Here is an 18602-nt window from a genome sequence, read left to right on the forward strand (position 1 = left end):
AAAACAGGGTCTCTCTATATAGTCTTGGAACTTGCTATGTAGACCAGGCTGGCCTCAAAATCACAGAGACCTGCCTGCCTCTGCCTCCCAAGTGCTGAAATTAAAGCATGCAAACAGTATGCCTGGCTCAATTTCTGTTAATATTCTTTACCTTAATTTTTTTTCCTTGATGCTACTAGGATTGAAGTCCATACTCAAAAATCCCAATAGCTTAATAAAGCCTAAGAGTTTACTGGCAAAAGTTGTCCTTGATTTTTTTCTTGGTTCTCCACTTTGAACCACGCTTTTGTGAAATGCCCAGCTCTAGGTCCTCCAACTCTGGCTACTCTACCCCTCTTTCTTCTTATTTGTGTGGTTTCTTAGTGCAAGTGGTTGTGCACTCAACCTCTGATCCGTGTAGGGACCATATCTTCCTTGGATTTTGTCTTAAGGTTATTTTAGGTTTTTTTCATGCATAGGAGTGTCTCGCCTGCATGTGTATCTGGGAATGGGTGTGTGCCTATGCCTGCAGAGGTCAGAAGAGAGTGCTGGACCCTTCCCCGGCTTCTTTCCTTTGAGCCTTTATAAGGGTGACATATCAGCAGGAAGAACAAGCAGAAGTGTGTTAGTTCTAAAACTGTCCAGTTCCGGTCCTGAATAGGAACAAGATGACTTGTTTAGATTATTGGCTTCTCTCATTCCAGTAAGACATTAGGGCTTTCTAAAAACCACTCCTGGAGTACAGCTGTGGACCTATAAAACACTTAGCTGCAATGAAGGACAAATATATGGTCTTTGACACATGACTGAAGTCACTTGGTCCTCTGAGAAGTTGCCAGCAATACTGATTCTGCCTTCATTGTATAAATAAAGACGTAAAGGGCAGGTGAGGTGACGACTCAGCAGGTAAGGGCACTTGCCTCTAACCTAAGACCTGACGTCAGTCCCTGGGACACACATGCTAGACGGCAAAAACTGACTCCCACAGGCTATCTTCCGACCTCCCAAAGTGTGCCAAGGGATACAGGGTGCAGAGAGAGAGAGACAGAGACAGAGACAGAGACACAGAAACACAGAGACAGAGAGGCAGAGACAGAGAAAGTAAATATAATATTTTTTAAAAGAAATAAAGATAATTCAGCAGAATTTTTGATTTCTTAACCCCTAAATTAACAACTGTTTGAAATATCAAACCCTGAAGAGAAAGGAAGAGTTGAAGTTGTAGAGCAGCTCTCTGAGATGACACAGCAGTATATGCTCTCATTTCTAGAAGCCATACTCTTCAGCATTTCTTTATACAGCCTTAACTTAAGATTTATTAAAAGTTTTTTATTTAATGTTAGCTTCTAAAAATCAACAACTATAGTTATATTGCGTTTACCCCATAAGGGGAAAAATAAAAGCAGATACACTTTAATAATGCATGCACCAGAGAAAACAGGTCATGAACAGCAAACGCACCTTTCCTCCCATGATGACAGGAAGCAAACGGTCTAGCAAATTGAATTCTGCCATGAAAATCGTGCAAGTGCACTTGAGCAGAGTAACACTCGTATGCCGCGTAGGAATGTATTCCTCCAAAGCAGCCACGTCCTCGGGAGTCACTACTGCCTCCTTTTCATCCTTACTTTCTAAAATGAAAATGATGAAAAGTCAATGAAGAATATTTTAAATAAGTTAATTTTCTTAACCAACTAAAAACTGAATTAATCAGCTCCATGATTTTTAAGGGCAATTCTTCAACAATGAAACAGTCATAAAATAGTTAAAATCTAGTTACTCTAGATTATAATACAAATTACTGGATAATATAAATGTGTAAGTCCTAGGTATACAGAAATTAAATATTTTATTTTGATATTTCTTTTCAGGAGTTCATAATTTCTTTCTTTAAAATAATACCAATTTTCTGAACATTAAAATTAAAGGTACAAGACAAAACACAAACTAGAAAAACTATTTGCCACAGACAGATATACAGACAAAGATATATACAGATGGAGACAGAGATACCCACAAAGACAGACAGATGTCCTTTAGGATTTCTTTATGTGTGTATTTTTTGTATTTTCTTTACGTTTTGCCTGCAGGTACATCTGTGCAGCACAGAAGGGCTTGGTACCCAGAGAGGCCAGAAGAGGTTGTCAGATCCCCTGAAACTGGTGTTACAAGTGCTTGTGAGCTGCTACATGGGTGCTGGGAATAGAATCTGAGTTCAATGAAACAGCAGCAAACGATTTTCATTCTGAGCAATCTCTCCAGGCCCCAAAATGGGTATTTTTTTAAAATGTAAAACCCCTTAGAAATAATTAAGAGAAAACGGAGTTGAGCTAACTTATTCACCTTACCCAAAATGTGACTTCTTCAAACACCAAACAGTATATAAAAAGCTAGACATTATTAGGTATCATAACAGAACACCCACTAGAACGGTTAAATTTAAAAGATGGAAATGACTGGATTTTGACAGGCATATAGGAGGGAAGGTCAGTAAACTCTATCTGTAGTGTCATACTGTAAATAAATGTTAGTCTTGATGGGCCAGATCATGTCACAATTACCCAGATACACCACTGGAGCACAAAAGCAGTCCAAGACAAGAAACAATCATATGGGCTTCAACAAATCCGTGTTCGTGGAACTTGATGTAGCCTAGAATGCATGAGGCCTTGAGTTCGAAACACACATACACTTAGAGACATTCACATTTAAATTTCATACAATTTTAATATGTACAAAATGAAATTTTTTAACTGTTTAAGACATAAAAAACCATTTCTGCCTGTGGATCATAAAAATTTGGTAGCAGGTGATAACCTGATCAAAAGCAACTGAAAGTTTCATACTCATAGGAGTGAAAGGTTCAGCCACTCACACATGCATTTTGGAAGTATCCACTGAGAGTGGAATGTATAAACATTTAAGCTAGTGTTCGCTATGAAAACAGCAAAAGAACTAAAAGTGAACCAAATAGTCATTGAAAGTAAAATGCATAAGTAGATTATATCCACACAAAAGAAGCCTATACTTCAATAAGAACAATCCCGCAAATATAAAAAGAGCAAATGCTGTATAATTCCATTTATGAGAATTCAAGCCAAGGTTGGTACCACATGCCTTTAATCCCAGCACTCATGAGGCATAGGCAGATAGATCTCTATGAGTTCAAGGTCAGTCAGATCTACATAGCAAGTCCCAGGCTGTCTAAGGCTAGACCATGAGACCTTATTTCAAAAATAAATAAATAGTAGAAACAAGCATTCAAACACTCAAAGTACTCTCAGATGTTAGAAGTAAGGATAATGGTTATCCTTGAAGCCAGAAAAATGAATGATCTGAAGAAAGCGCAAAGAGGATTTCTAAACTGATCATGTTTTGTGTTTCTAGAGCAGTTACGTAAATAGATGGGGTTAAGTTTGTAAAATTCATAGAACTGTACCCTTAACTTTTCACTTAAATATATACTGATGGGGAAGTACATAAAAACAATACAGGAGAATTGTTAACAACTTAAGATTTAAAACATATGTAATCATACATATCTACAGGCTGATATGTAAGAATTCAACTAGCATAATTGTAGAATTCAAGCATCAATTAGCAGGGTATATTCACTCCAATTATATAAATTATGAACTTACAGGTCTTCAGTCCACAAATCATTAGGGAAGCAATAGGTGAGGATCATGATCAATCATCAATCATATCATTTTTTTCTATTATATCCTGCTTAGACAATTATTACTACTGCACATCTGCTATTTAAGCTCATGCTTAAACAGTAGAATATGTACCACTAATAAAACTGTGTGACATTTTACAAAAATTAATAATCTAAACAGAAAAGTGATCATTAAAGACAGAAGTACAGCAAAGAAACAAAACTGGACAATACAGGAAGTAAAATTCTAGTTGAATATTGCATATTAATATTCAATACATAAATTTATATAAATATTTAAATATCATATACTTATATTCAATAGACAGTGATATACATGATAGACTAGCTTGCCGTCAGAACACCAGCAGTGCACCATTCCAGCTTCTACATATCAAGTAGAAGATCTTAGTGAAAACAAACACCACAGACACTGGGGGAAGGAGGAAGTGACACAAGAAAAGCCAAGTAGATCCCTGAAGAACGTCTCAGGATTTCCAAGATTTTGAAGACACAAAGGAGAAGAATCCTGAAATCTTACCCAAACAGAAAAAGGAATGCCAAGGGAACACTCTACAACGAAAATCACTCAGGAACAATACAAGAACTGACCATACCACAGGCTGGTTCTTTGTTTTGTTTGGGGGTGGTATTTATTTGCTTGCTTGTTGATTTGAAATTTAAACTCTAAGTTTATTTTAATTTTTTATAATTTCTTTTAATTTTTGTTCTCTACATATGTGTAACAAGTAGAAACAGAAATTTTAATTTTTGGACCAAAAGTGTAGAACAAATCCATCTTCTCACTGATTACTAACATCTTGCTTTGCACTCCTGCTTTTGTTTGCTTAAGTCCAGGTCTCATTATCTGTCCCAGGCTGGCCATGTATAATGACTCCCACCACCAAGTACTAGGATTACAAGGCATATATACAGATATCACATTTATCAGATGATCCACTGTTTCAAATTTTATTTATTTTAAAATTTTAGTTGTGTGTATATATGCATTATATATGTATGTATATAGATGAATAGACATAATTCTTCTATAGGAAAGTGTTGTGGGAATATTCCTTTATACGGCGTAAATACATGCCACTGTGATTGGTTTAACTAAAAAGCTAAATGGCTAATAGCTAGACAGGATTTTCAGGGCAGAGAGAATGCTGGCAGAAGATGGGTGAAGACTCCAAGAGCTGCCAGCAGACACAGAAGAAGCAGCATGGGAAGTTCACAGATGGGGTGGACGAGCCTTGGAGCAGTACACAGATTAACAGAAGTGGGTTAATTTAAATTCTAAGAGCTAGTTAGTAACGAACCTAAACTATCAGCCCAGCTTTTATAACTAACAAGATGTCTCCATGTGGTTATTTGGGAGTTGGCTGGTGGGACAGAAAAATCTGCCTTCAGAAAAGATCACCAATTGCCTTGAAATATTCATCACCTTGTGTAGTGATTTGGGGGGAAAAAATGGCCTCCAAAGGGAGTGGCACTATCAGGAGGTGTGGCTTTGTTGGAAGAAGTGTGTTACTGTGTGGGTAGGCTTTCAGGGCTCCTTTGCTCAAACTATGCTTAGTGTGATAGAAAGTTCACTTCCTGCTGCCTGCAGATCAAGAAGTAGAACCCTCAGCTCCTTCTTCAGCACCATGTCTGCTGCACACCACCATGTTTCCAACCATGATGATAATGGACTAAACTTCCGACACTGTAAGACACCCCAGTTCAATGTTGTCCTTTATGAGAGTTGCTGTGGTCATGGTGTCTCTTCACAGCAATAGAAACCCAAGACACCTTGTTTTGTGTGCTTGTTTGTTGTTGTTGTTGTTGTTGTTGTTGTTGTTGTTGTTTTCATTTAGAATTAAAACTCTTTGAATTAATGTCAAGTATATGGGGCTTGGAAATCACCTTGCAGGTAAATAGGAGGACATTTCACACTTTTGGTAAATAAAATGATAAAGCCATGTCTTCAAAATGAAACTCTGTGTGCATACAACTTTCACCTGTTTCCTGGGTTGATGATTAAAATCATCAACTGGTGATCACTATTCTACACTAAAGTCAACTATTTTCAGCTTGAAATTGAAAGGTAGAGAGCAATCAAGGAAGCCACTGAATATTAACCTTGGACAAATGTCTCATCACATATCTATTGTCTATAGGCTCCAGGCTCGACACAGTGCAACCACAGTATTGAGTTCACCTTGTTGCCCTGACGTTCCTAAGGATGGCATGCAGCTTTCAGCTCAGTCTACGACAGCAAAGCCAGTTTCTGATTACACTTGATTTCCAGGCAGAAAGAAACAGAAGAAAGGAAAAAAAGAGAAAGAAAAGGAAAAAGGCATGTTCTTTCCTTTTAAAGTCATAGCCCCAAACTCCACACAAAGTTCACCTCCCATCCTGGTCACCAGAACATCATCACATGAATGTACCAAAGATGCATATTCTTTAATTTTATTATAGAAGTTTCTATGATAAGAAAAAAATGAATATTGAAGAAACAATTATCTATGTTCCATAATAATTTTAATTCAGTATATATAGAGAAAGGAATAGAAATTTTGAAATGTTACTGAAAAGTGAGATCACAGACTACAGATATGGCTCAGTAGTTAAGAACATTTACTGCACTACCAGAGTACCAAAATCTGGTTCCCAGCCTTCAGAAGGTTCACAACCCTGTAAATCTAGATCTAGTATATCTGACCTCTTCTGGTGTCTGTCGGCACCTGTACACACATACATACATTCATACAAACATACATACACACCCATAAATAAAAAGATAATTGAAGGGGCTGGAGAGATGGTTCAGCTGTTAAGAGCACTGGCTATTCCAGAGGACCCGAGTTCAGGTCCTAACACCCACTTGGTAGCTCACAACTGTCCAGTTCCAAGGGATCCAACACTCTCACACAGACACAGAGGTAGGCAAAAAGGAAGGAAGGGAGAGAGGGCGAGAGGAAGGAAGGAAGGGAGGCCAATATACATTAAAAAAAAAAAAGTTAAACTGGTGGTGGTGGCACATGCCTTTAAATCCCAGCACTCAGGAGGCAGCAGTAGGTGGAGCTCTGTGAGTTCAAGGCCAGCCTGGTCTACATAGCAAGTTCCAGGATAGCCAGGGCTACACAGAGAAACCCTGTTGTTTTTTTTTTTTTTTTTTTTGGGGGGGGGGGGAGAATTAAATGGAACAAAAAAAGTGACGGTTGAAGTTCAGACCATACTGTGATTCCATAGGTGAGTTCGTAACTGGTGTACTACACTCTCTCAGTATGGTCTTTCTTCTATAGAGTCGTTTCACTGAACTAAAAGTAATTTGTTTTCAGAAAATATAATATCTCATATCATGTGTTAAAATTAGTTGTCTAGCAAACTCATTTTTATCAGTAGTTCCTAAGTTTTCTTGAATGTTAAATATGCACGTTCAGGTAATACTTCACAATCATGTGTTAAAAAGACTAGTAAAAGGCATGACAGGACCCTTATGGCAGCTTACAACTGTCTGTGACTCCAGTCCCAGGGGACCCGACACCCTCACACAGACAAACATGTAGGCAAAGCACCAATCAATGCACATAAAATAAAAGATAAAGAAGCATGACAAGGAAACACTGACGAACATGGCTTATTCAAGCCCTGATGCCAAAATTACACATTTCACCTGACGATTTCCACAAACAAGTTCACTCACTAATTTGACAGATGTACACGTGAAAGAAAGCCCATGCTAACAGGCAGAATATAATAGAAAGAAAGTAAAACTGAATCACACAATCAGTGAAACATCTTGGCAGTCAAGAATTAAGCCAAGAACACACCTGGTTTTAGCCTGCTGTATGGTTCATACTCATGTTCCAAAGCACAGACAACCATCTTCAAAATACGATGTACCGCACTACTGTCCAAGCGGAAATCCAGAGGACCTATAACGAGGCTTTTGGTAGACTTTTCTTGGACTATTCCCAAATCCTCATTTTTCCCAGAAGGAAAGTCTTGCTGATTTGCTGGACCTAGAAATCAATTTTATATTAGTATTTTAAGCATCAATCAGACATAAAAAGTAAATGTATAAACACCATATTTAATTCTGATTAATGAAAACTAAAAACACAAAAACAATGCAAAAAAAAGATGACAGAAATTTGCTGATATGTTCTTTTTTTAAAAAAAGATTTATTTATTATGTATAGTGTTCTGTCTGCACGTCTGCCTGCACACCAGAAGAGGGCGCCAGATCTCATTACAGATGGTTGTGAGCCACCATGTGGTTGCTGGGAATTGAACTCAGGACCTCTGGAAGGAAGCCAGATGCTCTCAGTGGCTGAAGCATCTCTCCAGCCTCATGTTCTTCTCTTTATAAAAAAGACCTTACCTTCAAGATCAACTCTGAAATTTCCAACCCTTCAAACAAACTGTCACTTTTTACTTTGACCTCCCCTCGCTCCTTATTTATGCTCCTGTTTCTAACATGGTTTATAACTATTACTTATTTAAATGTCTATTTAAACCTGTGTTCAGCACTGAAGGAATTTATTTCTACTTTTCTGCTCATAACAACAAACTTATAATAAAAATCTCTATACATAGTCTTCAAAATATATTTAGTACAGAAAAATAAGTGTTTGTTTTTTCTGACATGCTAATGTAAAATGAAATTTTATATATATAATTTTTATATTTAATGTGTATGGATACTGATATTAGTTGGGTATTTTAAATGTATTTTTGCACAGCTATACAAGTAAAGGATTTAAAATGCCAGGATCTATTAGAACAGTCTATTATAACACTAAAATTCTATTACAATACCAAAATTAAACCCTTCCCCCCAAAATACCTGAAGATAAATGTAATATAATGGAATATAGTATGCCAAGGGCCAACTAACTCTGAAGTTGCCTTGATTTTCTGCTGCTTAAGGAGCGGTAACTGCAAATCAAGAGAAGCCCACCTTTGCCACTGCTGTGCTCCACGGTGTATAGGTAATCCATGTAGAAAGCACCAAACCTCTGCATGCCTGCTACTTCAGTATGTGTCTCCTGCCAATAAACACAGAAATATAAGCACAACGTTGGACAGAACAAAGTATTAAAACAGAATACATCTGGTTCACAACCCTACACTGACTGCATCAAACCAAAGGATTGCAAAGCAAAAGAAAAGAGGTTTCCAGAAAATTCCCTCCTAAGAAGAGTGGTGTTCCTCTAATGCCGACCTCACTGGAGGCCAACCATATCTCTACTAGACATTTGGAACACCGGCTAGTTAATGAATAGCTTTAATGAGTATGTAGTACATACTCTTGACCTTTACCACTATCACAAAACTGCTCAATAATGCATCCTTAAATTGAGGCAGTCCACAATTACCTCAATATACTGACATGAAACACTTCAAACATTGACAATACACTCGAATGTTCTAAACGTGTGTTCATCACACTAGGAAACATTAAATTGTTTAGTTTTAACTATGAAAGCCAATCTCAATTAAAAAATTAAAATGTAAATTATAAGTTTATATTACATGAATACAAAGGATTTGTAATTAATTATCTGAAAATTCACTAATATTCTGTAACCATATTAATATAATCTTATATGAAAAATTGGAAAAAATGGCAAAAAAGTATGCAGTGAAAAGTGAAGTTTGTTCCTTTTCATCAATCTTACAGTTTAGAGACAAAAAAAATTAATAGAGGTAATTCTATGTGTTTCCTCCATAACTGATTAATAGTAAAGTATGCATAAACAAACTATGGCTATACTACAAAAAGCTAAACATTTCTGTACATCCCTTAAGCCTTTCTAGGTTCAGAACCTAGACCAAAACATTCCAAATGTTTCAATAAACAATCAATGCCTGGAAGAGACTGAGAAGCAAACAACAATCACAAGTACTCACACAATGTGTCCACCCACCCACAGCAAGTATTTGGCTCAAATATCTATCCCGGACCTTATGGTGAGCTGCATCCAAGATGAACTCCGCACGGGTACCATTGTTCTCTGGGCTTCGGTAATCAAACAACGAATTTGTAAGGTATGTCAAACCTTTTGTACTCAAATTTTCACCACAAATGAAGAAGCAGGATTCCTGCAAAATGAATGTATAAATCTGAACAGTAGAAAAAGTCATTACTATTAATGATACTTCACTCCTTTAGTACTCAACAGAAATCACTAAAGCTTGATGTCCTCCTACAAAAAGGAAAGGAATGTGATCTCTGTTTACTGCTATTTTGACAAAGAACAATTTAAAAACTAAAAAGGAACTCCAAGCAACTACCATAAACAATAAAGCATTTATGAATGAAATATGTTTGGAATGATTATCTAAGTGTTAAGTGCTATCAACTTTTTATATCTCCTGAGATACATTATTTCTTACACAGGAAATGCAGAGGGAACAGGAAAGGCCCTCTTTCAAGCCACAGTCAAAGGCAGCCAAGCAGATCTTATATGGTTATTAGTACACTTCATTATCCTTGCATTCTATCTAAAATAAGGGGAAGATCTTGACTTACAGTTTCAGTTCTATTCATATGCTCCTCAAAATCTCGAACACCCATAATTCCTTTAAGACACATGGCTCTGCATCCTACAAATCCAATCTGACAATCAAAGAAAGGCTCTCCCATCATAAGTGCCTGTAAGGGAAAAGGACATCAGAATGGAGAACTTGTATTGAAGAACAACGGCAGTACAGGATTTCCTTGTAGACTCTCTACATAAAACAGTTAGAACTGCTGTCTTTCATACGCATTCAACAATGATACACTATGACACAGACAGTTTTCTTGTCTCTGTATCTTCAAACCTTCATAGCCTCAATGGTTGGAACTCTGTGAACATCAAGCCTCCCACACTCACACAGACACACATTCTGAAACAAATTCATGTTGCATATTGAAGTAATAATTATTCCAATCAATAATACTGACTAAAACAGAATGATTGCAAGTCTGTAAATCTAAGTATTTTAAACACACAGCTCTGACAACAGCCCGTGTCCCACATTAATGTTGACAGATTACCTCAACTGTAGTTCCTTCTTGTTCCCAACACAACACTTCCTTAGATCTGACCTTCTGTGGGCTATAATAGCTACTCTCAGCTTGCATTTCAGTGAGCTAAGAAACAGAAGGATATCAAGTCAATCAAAACTAGCCATAAATAGCAATACATTGTCATTTTCATTATACATTATGAAAATAAGGCCAATTTTAAGATTCAGGAAATTTAATTATTAAGCAGAAAAACAGGTGCAAAAAGAGAAAGAAAGAAAGAAAAAAACAGCTGCTACGAATTATCCATGGACTAAAAAATAGTCAAACATGCAACATTTTTAACTCCTTCATAGCACTTTAAAAAAAAAAGCTACATATATTCACAGTCCCACTCATAAAACGGCCCAAATAATCTATTAAAAACGTATTATATACATATTATGACTTTAATTCATTTAATTTATTTTTTCAAATATGTTTAATTTCAATCATTTCCAAGATTCTCCACTATTTTTAAAAGAAAGAAGCTACAGAGAAACACAGATTCAGTAAGACTTTCTAGTTCCCACAGGAGGTAGAATCACAGGTGTTCCTTATCAAAACGCATCCCCTACATTATCTCACAGACCCATTCATTCATGCAACAAACACTTGTCATCTGTGGGAAACAAGCACTCATGTGGACCACCAATGACACAATACAAACACTGCTGTTTCCTGAAACTCGTAGTATATTATTTATAGAATGTGTTTATATTACTTCCCCTTTTGGTTGTTTTTGTTTGGCAGATTGGTTTTTTGAGATATTGTCTCCCTATGCAACCTTGAGTGGTCCAGAGCTCAACATGTCCACCAGGCTGGCTCACATGTGCAGCAGACCCCTGCCTTTGAAGTCCAAGTGCAGGGGGCAAGAGAGCACACCTGACCTGAACTACACTCCTGTGAACACAATGGGCCAGCCTAGTTTGCATCACAGAACGGAAAAATAAAGTGACAAGGGTTAACTACAGTCTAGAAACAACTAGTATTACACAGTCTTTGCCTACTGGTTAACTTTGCTCATGGCTGACACACATGACAGCACAAACTGGTAACAAACACAGGAGAAACGCGCAAAGAGGAGAACTGTGCAGTCCTGCTGCAACTCTTCTGCAATTTAACATCCCTTCCCTTATGAAAGGGTTAGTTCTTTAATTAACGTGTCCTTCCTGGCTTTGGCAACGATCTGGTTAGTGTTATTCTGCAAAATGGATATATAATATACTTCAAATTGAAATGCAAAGAGAGAGATCACATTTTTAAAAAAAAAAAATTAAGCCAAATAAAAGTTATTGAACTGGAAATTATAATTTTAAGCCTAGCTACTTTATACTGAGAAGAACTAATTGTTCTCATTTAATCTAATGATTCTATACTTTTTTCTGTTACAGATAGGCTTTTATTTCTTATATGTTTCTAGTATTGGCATTCTCAAAGTTGCTATTTTTAAAAAGAATTCTGAAATTAAAATATTTAAGTAAAAATGAATTTCAAAACTTGATCAGCCTTCAGCTGTCTACAATTACTCCACAGAAAAAAGCAATTAATTGATTAAAAGGACTTAAACATTACAAGAACAACTTAAACATTACTACAAAAATGCTACATTTAATTTAGCATGATTTTTGTTGGACTAATATCAACTGTTCCAAATGCTAATATAGAAACATGACCTTATTTTCTGACCAAAATATAAACCACAAATTAAGTCCATACCTTCTTAAAATCCAAGCGGAACCCTGAATTCAAATATTTTCCTCCTATATATCAACATATTTTCCTCAGAGAAACATTAGAGAAGCACAAATGCTTTACATTTTTAAAAATAATTGCCGGGCGGTGGTAGGGCACGCCTTTAATCCCAGCACTCAGGAGGCAGAGCCTGGTGGATCCCTGTTAGTTCGAGGCCAGCCTGGTCTACAGAGTGAGATCCAGGACAGGCACCAAAACTACACAGAGAAACCCTGTCTTGAAAAACAAAAAACAAACAAACAAACAAAAATTTTACTGACTAATAACAAATACTGTCCCTCCACAGATATTTTGCATAAGTGATAGGCACTGGTTCTATGGAATACAATTTTTACAGTAATTTAATAAATCATTAGAAAAGGCAGTACTTAACTTTTAATCTTTGACTTTCCTCACTACTTACTTGTTTTTAAAAATACATACTGATGTACTAAGTTTAAAAACTCATAGTCAGGGCCAGGCGGTGGTGGCACACGCCTTTAATCCCAGCACTCGGGAGGCAGAGCCAGACGGATCTCTGTGAGTTCGAGGCCAGCCTGGGCTACGAAGTGAGTTCCAGGAAAGGCGCAAAGCTACACAGAGAAACCCTGTCTCGAAAAACCAAAAAAAAAAAAAAAAAAAAAAAAAAACCTCATAGTCTGTGGATAGCTTCTAAGAAGTATGGAATATGATGACTAACTTGACATAGAGATTTAGGAAACAATATTCATAAAATGGATAATGTTGGAATTTCATAAAATGTAAAACAGTGGAGAGTGCAGGACAGCATAGGAAAACCAAGTGTTCTGTGTCTGTATGTGTTAAAGCATGAGATGTGACACCACGGTGCCCTCCAGGGAGAGGGAAGGTACAAATCTGACCCCCGGCAGCATCTACGCATTCATTCAGCACAACAATCACAATGATCCACTGTAAAGAATAATTTGAATCACCATATAATTTTTCTGTCCAAAAGCTTCCTAACTCACTCAAAATAAAGACAAGTTTAAAATGACCTAAGTGGTTTTCAAACCACACTGCTGCAAAGCCCCACTGTCAGACAGGTTTACACTGTTGACACATTAGCTCTTGTTCTAAACTAGCTGCCTACTTGACAGTTCTTGAACACTTGCTAGTCCTGAAATGCTCATTCCCATATATCCACCAGGCTTTCTCTTTCAGGAACCTTTGCTTAAATGCTTCCTTCACAAAACAACCTTCCTTGGCAACCAATTTTAAAATGCGTAATTCTCTCCCTTTTTGTTACTTTCCTCTCTCTCTACCTAACTCACTAATAAACGTTCTTTACATCATTTAGGTTTACAATTACAATGTAGCTCTAGACTGGGATTGCTGACTTCACGCAGTCTCACTCAGGGACACAGCGGGCATTAATATTTGAAGTTAGGCACAGCAGTAGAGAGCTGTAAACCTTCGTAGCACTTAAGAGGACACGGGATCAGAAATCCAATGTCATCCTTGGCTATTAAATAGAAAGTTTGAGGCCAGCCTGTGTTAAATGAGACTCTGGGTCAAATAAATATGTAAATATTTGTTGCAAACACTAAGAACTGATTACAGACATGTATGGTAATAGTATTAGAAAAAGCTAGGAAACAACTCAAAATTCAAGCTGAGTTGTATTTGAAAGGAAGGGAAGGCAAAATATTATCAAAGAACAAATACGGGATACCAAAGTACTAGTAACTATACTTACACAAAAGAATGTTCCCTTTTACTCACTATGATCATACATGTTATGTACTCTATTTGAATATATAGCTACATTCTTTTTTTTTTTTGGTTTTTTTTTTTTTTGGTTTTTGGTTTTTGGAGACAGGGTTTCTCTGTGTAGTTTTGATGCCTGTCCTGGATCTCACTCTGTAGACCATGCTGGACTCGAACTCACAGAGAACCTCTTGGCTTTGCCTCCCAAGTGCTGAGATTGAAGGCATGCGCCACCCCTGCCTGGCTATATTCACTTTTAATAAAGAAAGTAGTTGAATGCTGTTTAAAATAGAAGAGGACCTAGATATAAATTGAACTGTCTTAAACAAAGAGAGGAAGGATAAAAGTAGTTCTTTTAAAAGTAAAAATGCAGCTGGGCAATGGTGGCGCATGCCTTTAATCCCAGCACTCGGGAGGCAGAGGCAGGTGGATCTCTGTTAGTTTGAGGCCAGCCTGGGCTACAAAGTGAGTTCCAGGACAGGCGCAAAACTACACAGAGAAACCCTGTCTCGAAAAACCAAAAAAAAAAAGTAAAAATGCAAATAAAATAAAAATGTAGGCTAGAAAAATGGTTCAGCAGTTAGGAACATTTGCTACTCTCACAATGGATTCGGTTCCCAATACCCAGATACTATTCTAACTCCAGTTTCAGGGAACCCACTGCCCTCTGACCTCAGTGAGTATCAGGTGCAAATAGAACACATACATACATGCAAACAAAACATTCACACAAATGAAGTAAAATTGGTAAATCTACACATAAACAATAAAAACGTATTACAAGCATTAGCAAAGATACAGAGAAAAGGAACTTTGGCCACACTACTGGTGAGAATGCAAATCAACATGGCCAATGGACAACAGTATCGAGATGTCTGTGAAATAAAAAATACAACTGCCATATATGACCCAGAAGCCCACTTAAGATACGTATTCAAAGAAAACGCTCAGCATACTAAAGAGATACCTCCATTCCGTATTTATTATGCCACTATTTATAATAGCCAAGATACAGAAACAGCTTAGAAACCTATCATGAAATAAATGACATTTAAGTGATACAGATACACAATATTACTCAGTAATAAAGAATGAAATTTCCAGGAAAAAGTATGAAACTAGAAAACATTACATTAAATGAAACATGCTGGACACACACACATACACACCACTACCACAAAAAAAGAAAAAGAAGAAACAAAAATCAGCACTGCATATTCACTCTGGCGGAGGAAGCCAAAGGAAGACGGCCTGACGGCAACAGTGACTCCAAGGGCTGAGAAGGGGATGCAGGGGGACAACGGGAAGAGGGGCACAATTAACTTCCGGTACGTGCTACACACGTGTGTGAAAATGTCACATTCAGTCTCATTAGTAATGAATAATTAATATGAAATCAACTTTGCTGTAAGGAAATCACAGAAAGAGGCAGCTGTGAGATTTTAAAGATTTATTTTATGTTGAATTATGTGTCTGTCTGTCTATGTGGGGCTGTGTGCACATGAATGCAGTACCCACAGAGGCCAGAAGAGAGCACAGGCTCCCCTGGAGACTGATGTGAACTGGGATCCAAAACTCAGCCCTCTGAAAGAGCAATGTGAGCTCTTAATCGCCAAAACCTCTCTAGCACCAGCTATAAGATTTTGGTTTTTTTTAATATTAAAGCAGGTTTATATGCCAACTGAATAATCTGGGCAGGGGAGTTTATATGACACAGATAACAAAGAAAAGTGGTGGCAACTTTAACAAGACAAGAAGAAATCAAAGTCAAGAATTCAGTTAGAAGGATCAGGCAATTTTATGAAGAACTATGAGATCCTACCTTTCATCCGTTGAGCCCCCACCTCGCCCTGGTTCAATTACAATGCTGCTACAATTTAAACATTAAAGTTAACAGATACTAGAACAAAAGAAAGAGAAACCTACTTTAAAAGTCACAGTTGCCTTTGTGCAATAAAATCCTACAGAAACAATGGGGTCCTTCAGAGTCTGCACTGTCTGTTGGAGCATGGTTGATACGGGGTCACTCCCAAGGGAGTCTTCCTCCCCGTCATCGTAACTCACAATCGCAGGAACAAATGACCAGGCCCAGGACACCCATCCCTGAGGCTCCTCATAGTCCTGCGACAGTAACTCTTGGCCTTTGTACTGAGCAGAACACTGCATGTCTATTCTTGTCTCATCTTCAGTACCTGCCAATCAAAATAGTCATTTTAACTAAATAAAGAGATTTAAATAAGAAAAGTGGAACTATATGATTAGTGTCTTTTGTAATCAAATCTATTTGCTCTAAGTATTTAGAATATCCCAATTAAAAACCAAGATAAAATGTAAGAGATAAAGGTTTCCACACAAAAATGGCTGTCAAACATGAGGGAAGGACAGAACACTGAACTCTTTAATCACCCCCATCTCACTGCTGGAATGAACTCTAAGCCATATCCCTCAAAGGAGAAACTCAACCAAGTTCAGGAGTCTCTCTTAAAGAGAGAACAGCAGCAGATCTAGGCACTTAAGCTGACAGACATTCTGCTGCCATCTAACAGACTTGAAGAAGCCACAAAGGAATCATTTCCAAGTAATGTCACTGTTTGTTGGAACACAAATACATCTAAAACTCAGCAAGACAAAACTTACAATGTCTAGCACTCAACCAAAACAACTAGGCAGTCAGAGGCAGTGGTGCACATCCCGGTTCCTCCACATCCCCCATCCCGGTTCCTCCACATCCCACATCCCGGTTCCTCCACATCCCCCATCCCGGTTCCTCCACATCCCCCATCCCAGTCCCTCCACATCCCCCATCCCGGTCCCTCCACATCCCCCATCCCAGTTAATCCACATCCCCCATCCCAGTCTCCACATCCTCCATCCCGGGACTCCACATCCCCCATCCCAGTTCCTCCACATCTTCCATCCTGGTTCCTCCAGAGGCTAAGGCAGCAGTGCATAAACTCGACAATCTTGAGTCTGGCCCTGGCAGCCAGTAAGATTATCATCTTAAAAAATAAATAAAATTTATTAAGGCAAATAAAAAACATAACGAGGGAAAAGTAAAACAATAGAAACAAGTCCAGAAAAATAAGATCACAGTGCTAGAACAGGACACCAAGCAGCTACAGAACACACACCTCTTCATGAGGCTTAAACTGGCATGAACCACAGAAGTCTCCAACTGAACTTCCATTGGTAGATGAAGCTAAAAGCAGATGAGTTGCAAAAGAAAATGAGTGAATTATTCAGGAACTAAAAACTGTATCGAATGAAACACAGAACGAAAGGTAAACATTAACAGCTGAGGCAAGCTCAAAAGAGCTCCATCAAACAGGTCACCTGAATGCATGTGACGGGAACTCTCTGAAGTAGAGAGTCAGGAAAAAATGAAGACGTGTGGTCAGACTGTGTCTACACTATTCAGGGAAGCTGCAGATGTCCAGGTACAGATGCCTCCGTGAGCCCCAGGACAAGGGACAAGAAGACAGGACACCAGCAGGTGTCATAATCAAACTGCCCAGAGCTTTCTGGGAGCTCTGCAGGGTTTCCCAATCACACACGTACACAATAAAACAGTAAAGAAAACATCCTCCCTTTTAAAATGGTAAAACTTAATCAAGCTCCTTCAGAAGCAAACAGTAGAGCTGTTTTCGCCCTCTGATAAAATACAAAACAAAAAACAAAAACAAAAAAACCCTAGTCACTCTCTGAGGTCCAGAAAGTAATATTTTTCTTTCATCTGTTGTTCTCAGGCATGTGGGAGCATTGTGAGGAGTGTAGAGACCCAAGGTCAACATCAGGAGTCCTCCTCCATGGCGCTCCACCTTATTCACTGAGGCAGAGTCTCTCAGTCACCACAGAGCCGCTGACACAGCTAGGCTGGCTACCCGCTTACTCTGGAATTACAGGTGGTTTCCAGGGCCAGCTGGCATCTATGTGGTTCCGAGGATCCAACCTCCTGTCCGCAAGCTTGCCGAGCATATGCTTTTACATCTGTACCAACTCCCCAGCACTGAAAGCAGCAGTTATTGAAGAAAAACCTGATTATATTCTGTCAAAATGTGTAACTTCTGTTCATGAACCACCTATTAAAAATGAGGAGGCTGGGTGACAAGATGCCCAAGGTGCTAAGGTGCCCCACGAGCCTGACCACCCTAGTCCCATCCCTGGAAACCACATGGAAGTGAAAAAAGAGAATGGACCCCACCACATTCTCCTCTGACCTCCACACACCCACCCACACCCACCCACACCCACCCACACCCACCCACTCCCACCATACATGTGTACACAACGTTTTAATTAAAAATGAATATGCAAGTCACAGGCTGACAAAGAAAACTCACAAAATGTGACTTGAAGCCAGAGCACATAAACACAAATTCATAATAAAACAGAAAAACCGCTAAAATGGGCAATATTTAACTTATATTTTACAAGGACAAATAACTAAAGACCAGT

At 38.1% G+C, this 18602-nt stretch overlaps 1 protein-coding gene across 2 annotated transcripts in view; it reads right to left on the reverse strand.

Moving 5' to 3' along the window:
• Window positions 1-18602, reverse strand: part of Vps13b (vacuolar protein sorting 13 homolog B) — a 601468-nt gene that overhangs the window by 521787 nt on the left and 61079 nt on the right. For both annotated transcript variants that reach the window (XM_059247261.1, XM_059247260.1), the window contains exons 8-14: window positions 16074-16339; window positions 10677-10772; window positions 10167-10289; window positions 9599-9736; window positions 8592-8679; window positions 7459-7650; window positions 1441-1610 (exon numbers count right to left, since the gene is read on the reverse strand). In XM_059247261.1, the coding sequence (XP_059103244.1) occupies window positions 1441-1610; window positions 7459-7650; window positions 8592-8679; window positions 9599-9736; window positions 10167-10289; window positions 10677-10772; window positions 16074-16339 (1073 nt within the window). The remainder of the gene's footprint in view (window positions 1-1440; window positions 1611-7458; window positions 7651-8591; window positions 8680-9598; window positions 9737-10166; window positions 10290-10676; window positions 10773-16073; window positions 16340-18602) is intronic.

This window comes from Peromyscus eremicus, chromosome 20 (assembly GCF_949786415.1).
Source record: "Peromyscus eremicus chromosome 20, PerEre_H2_v1, whole genome shotgun sequence".
NCBI lineage: Eukaryota > Metazoa > Chordata > Mammalia > Rodentia > Cricetidae > Peromyscus > Peromyscus eremicus.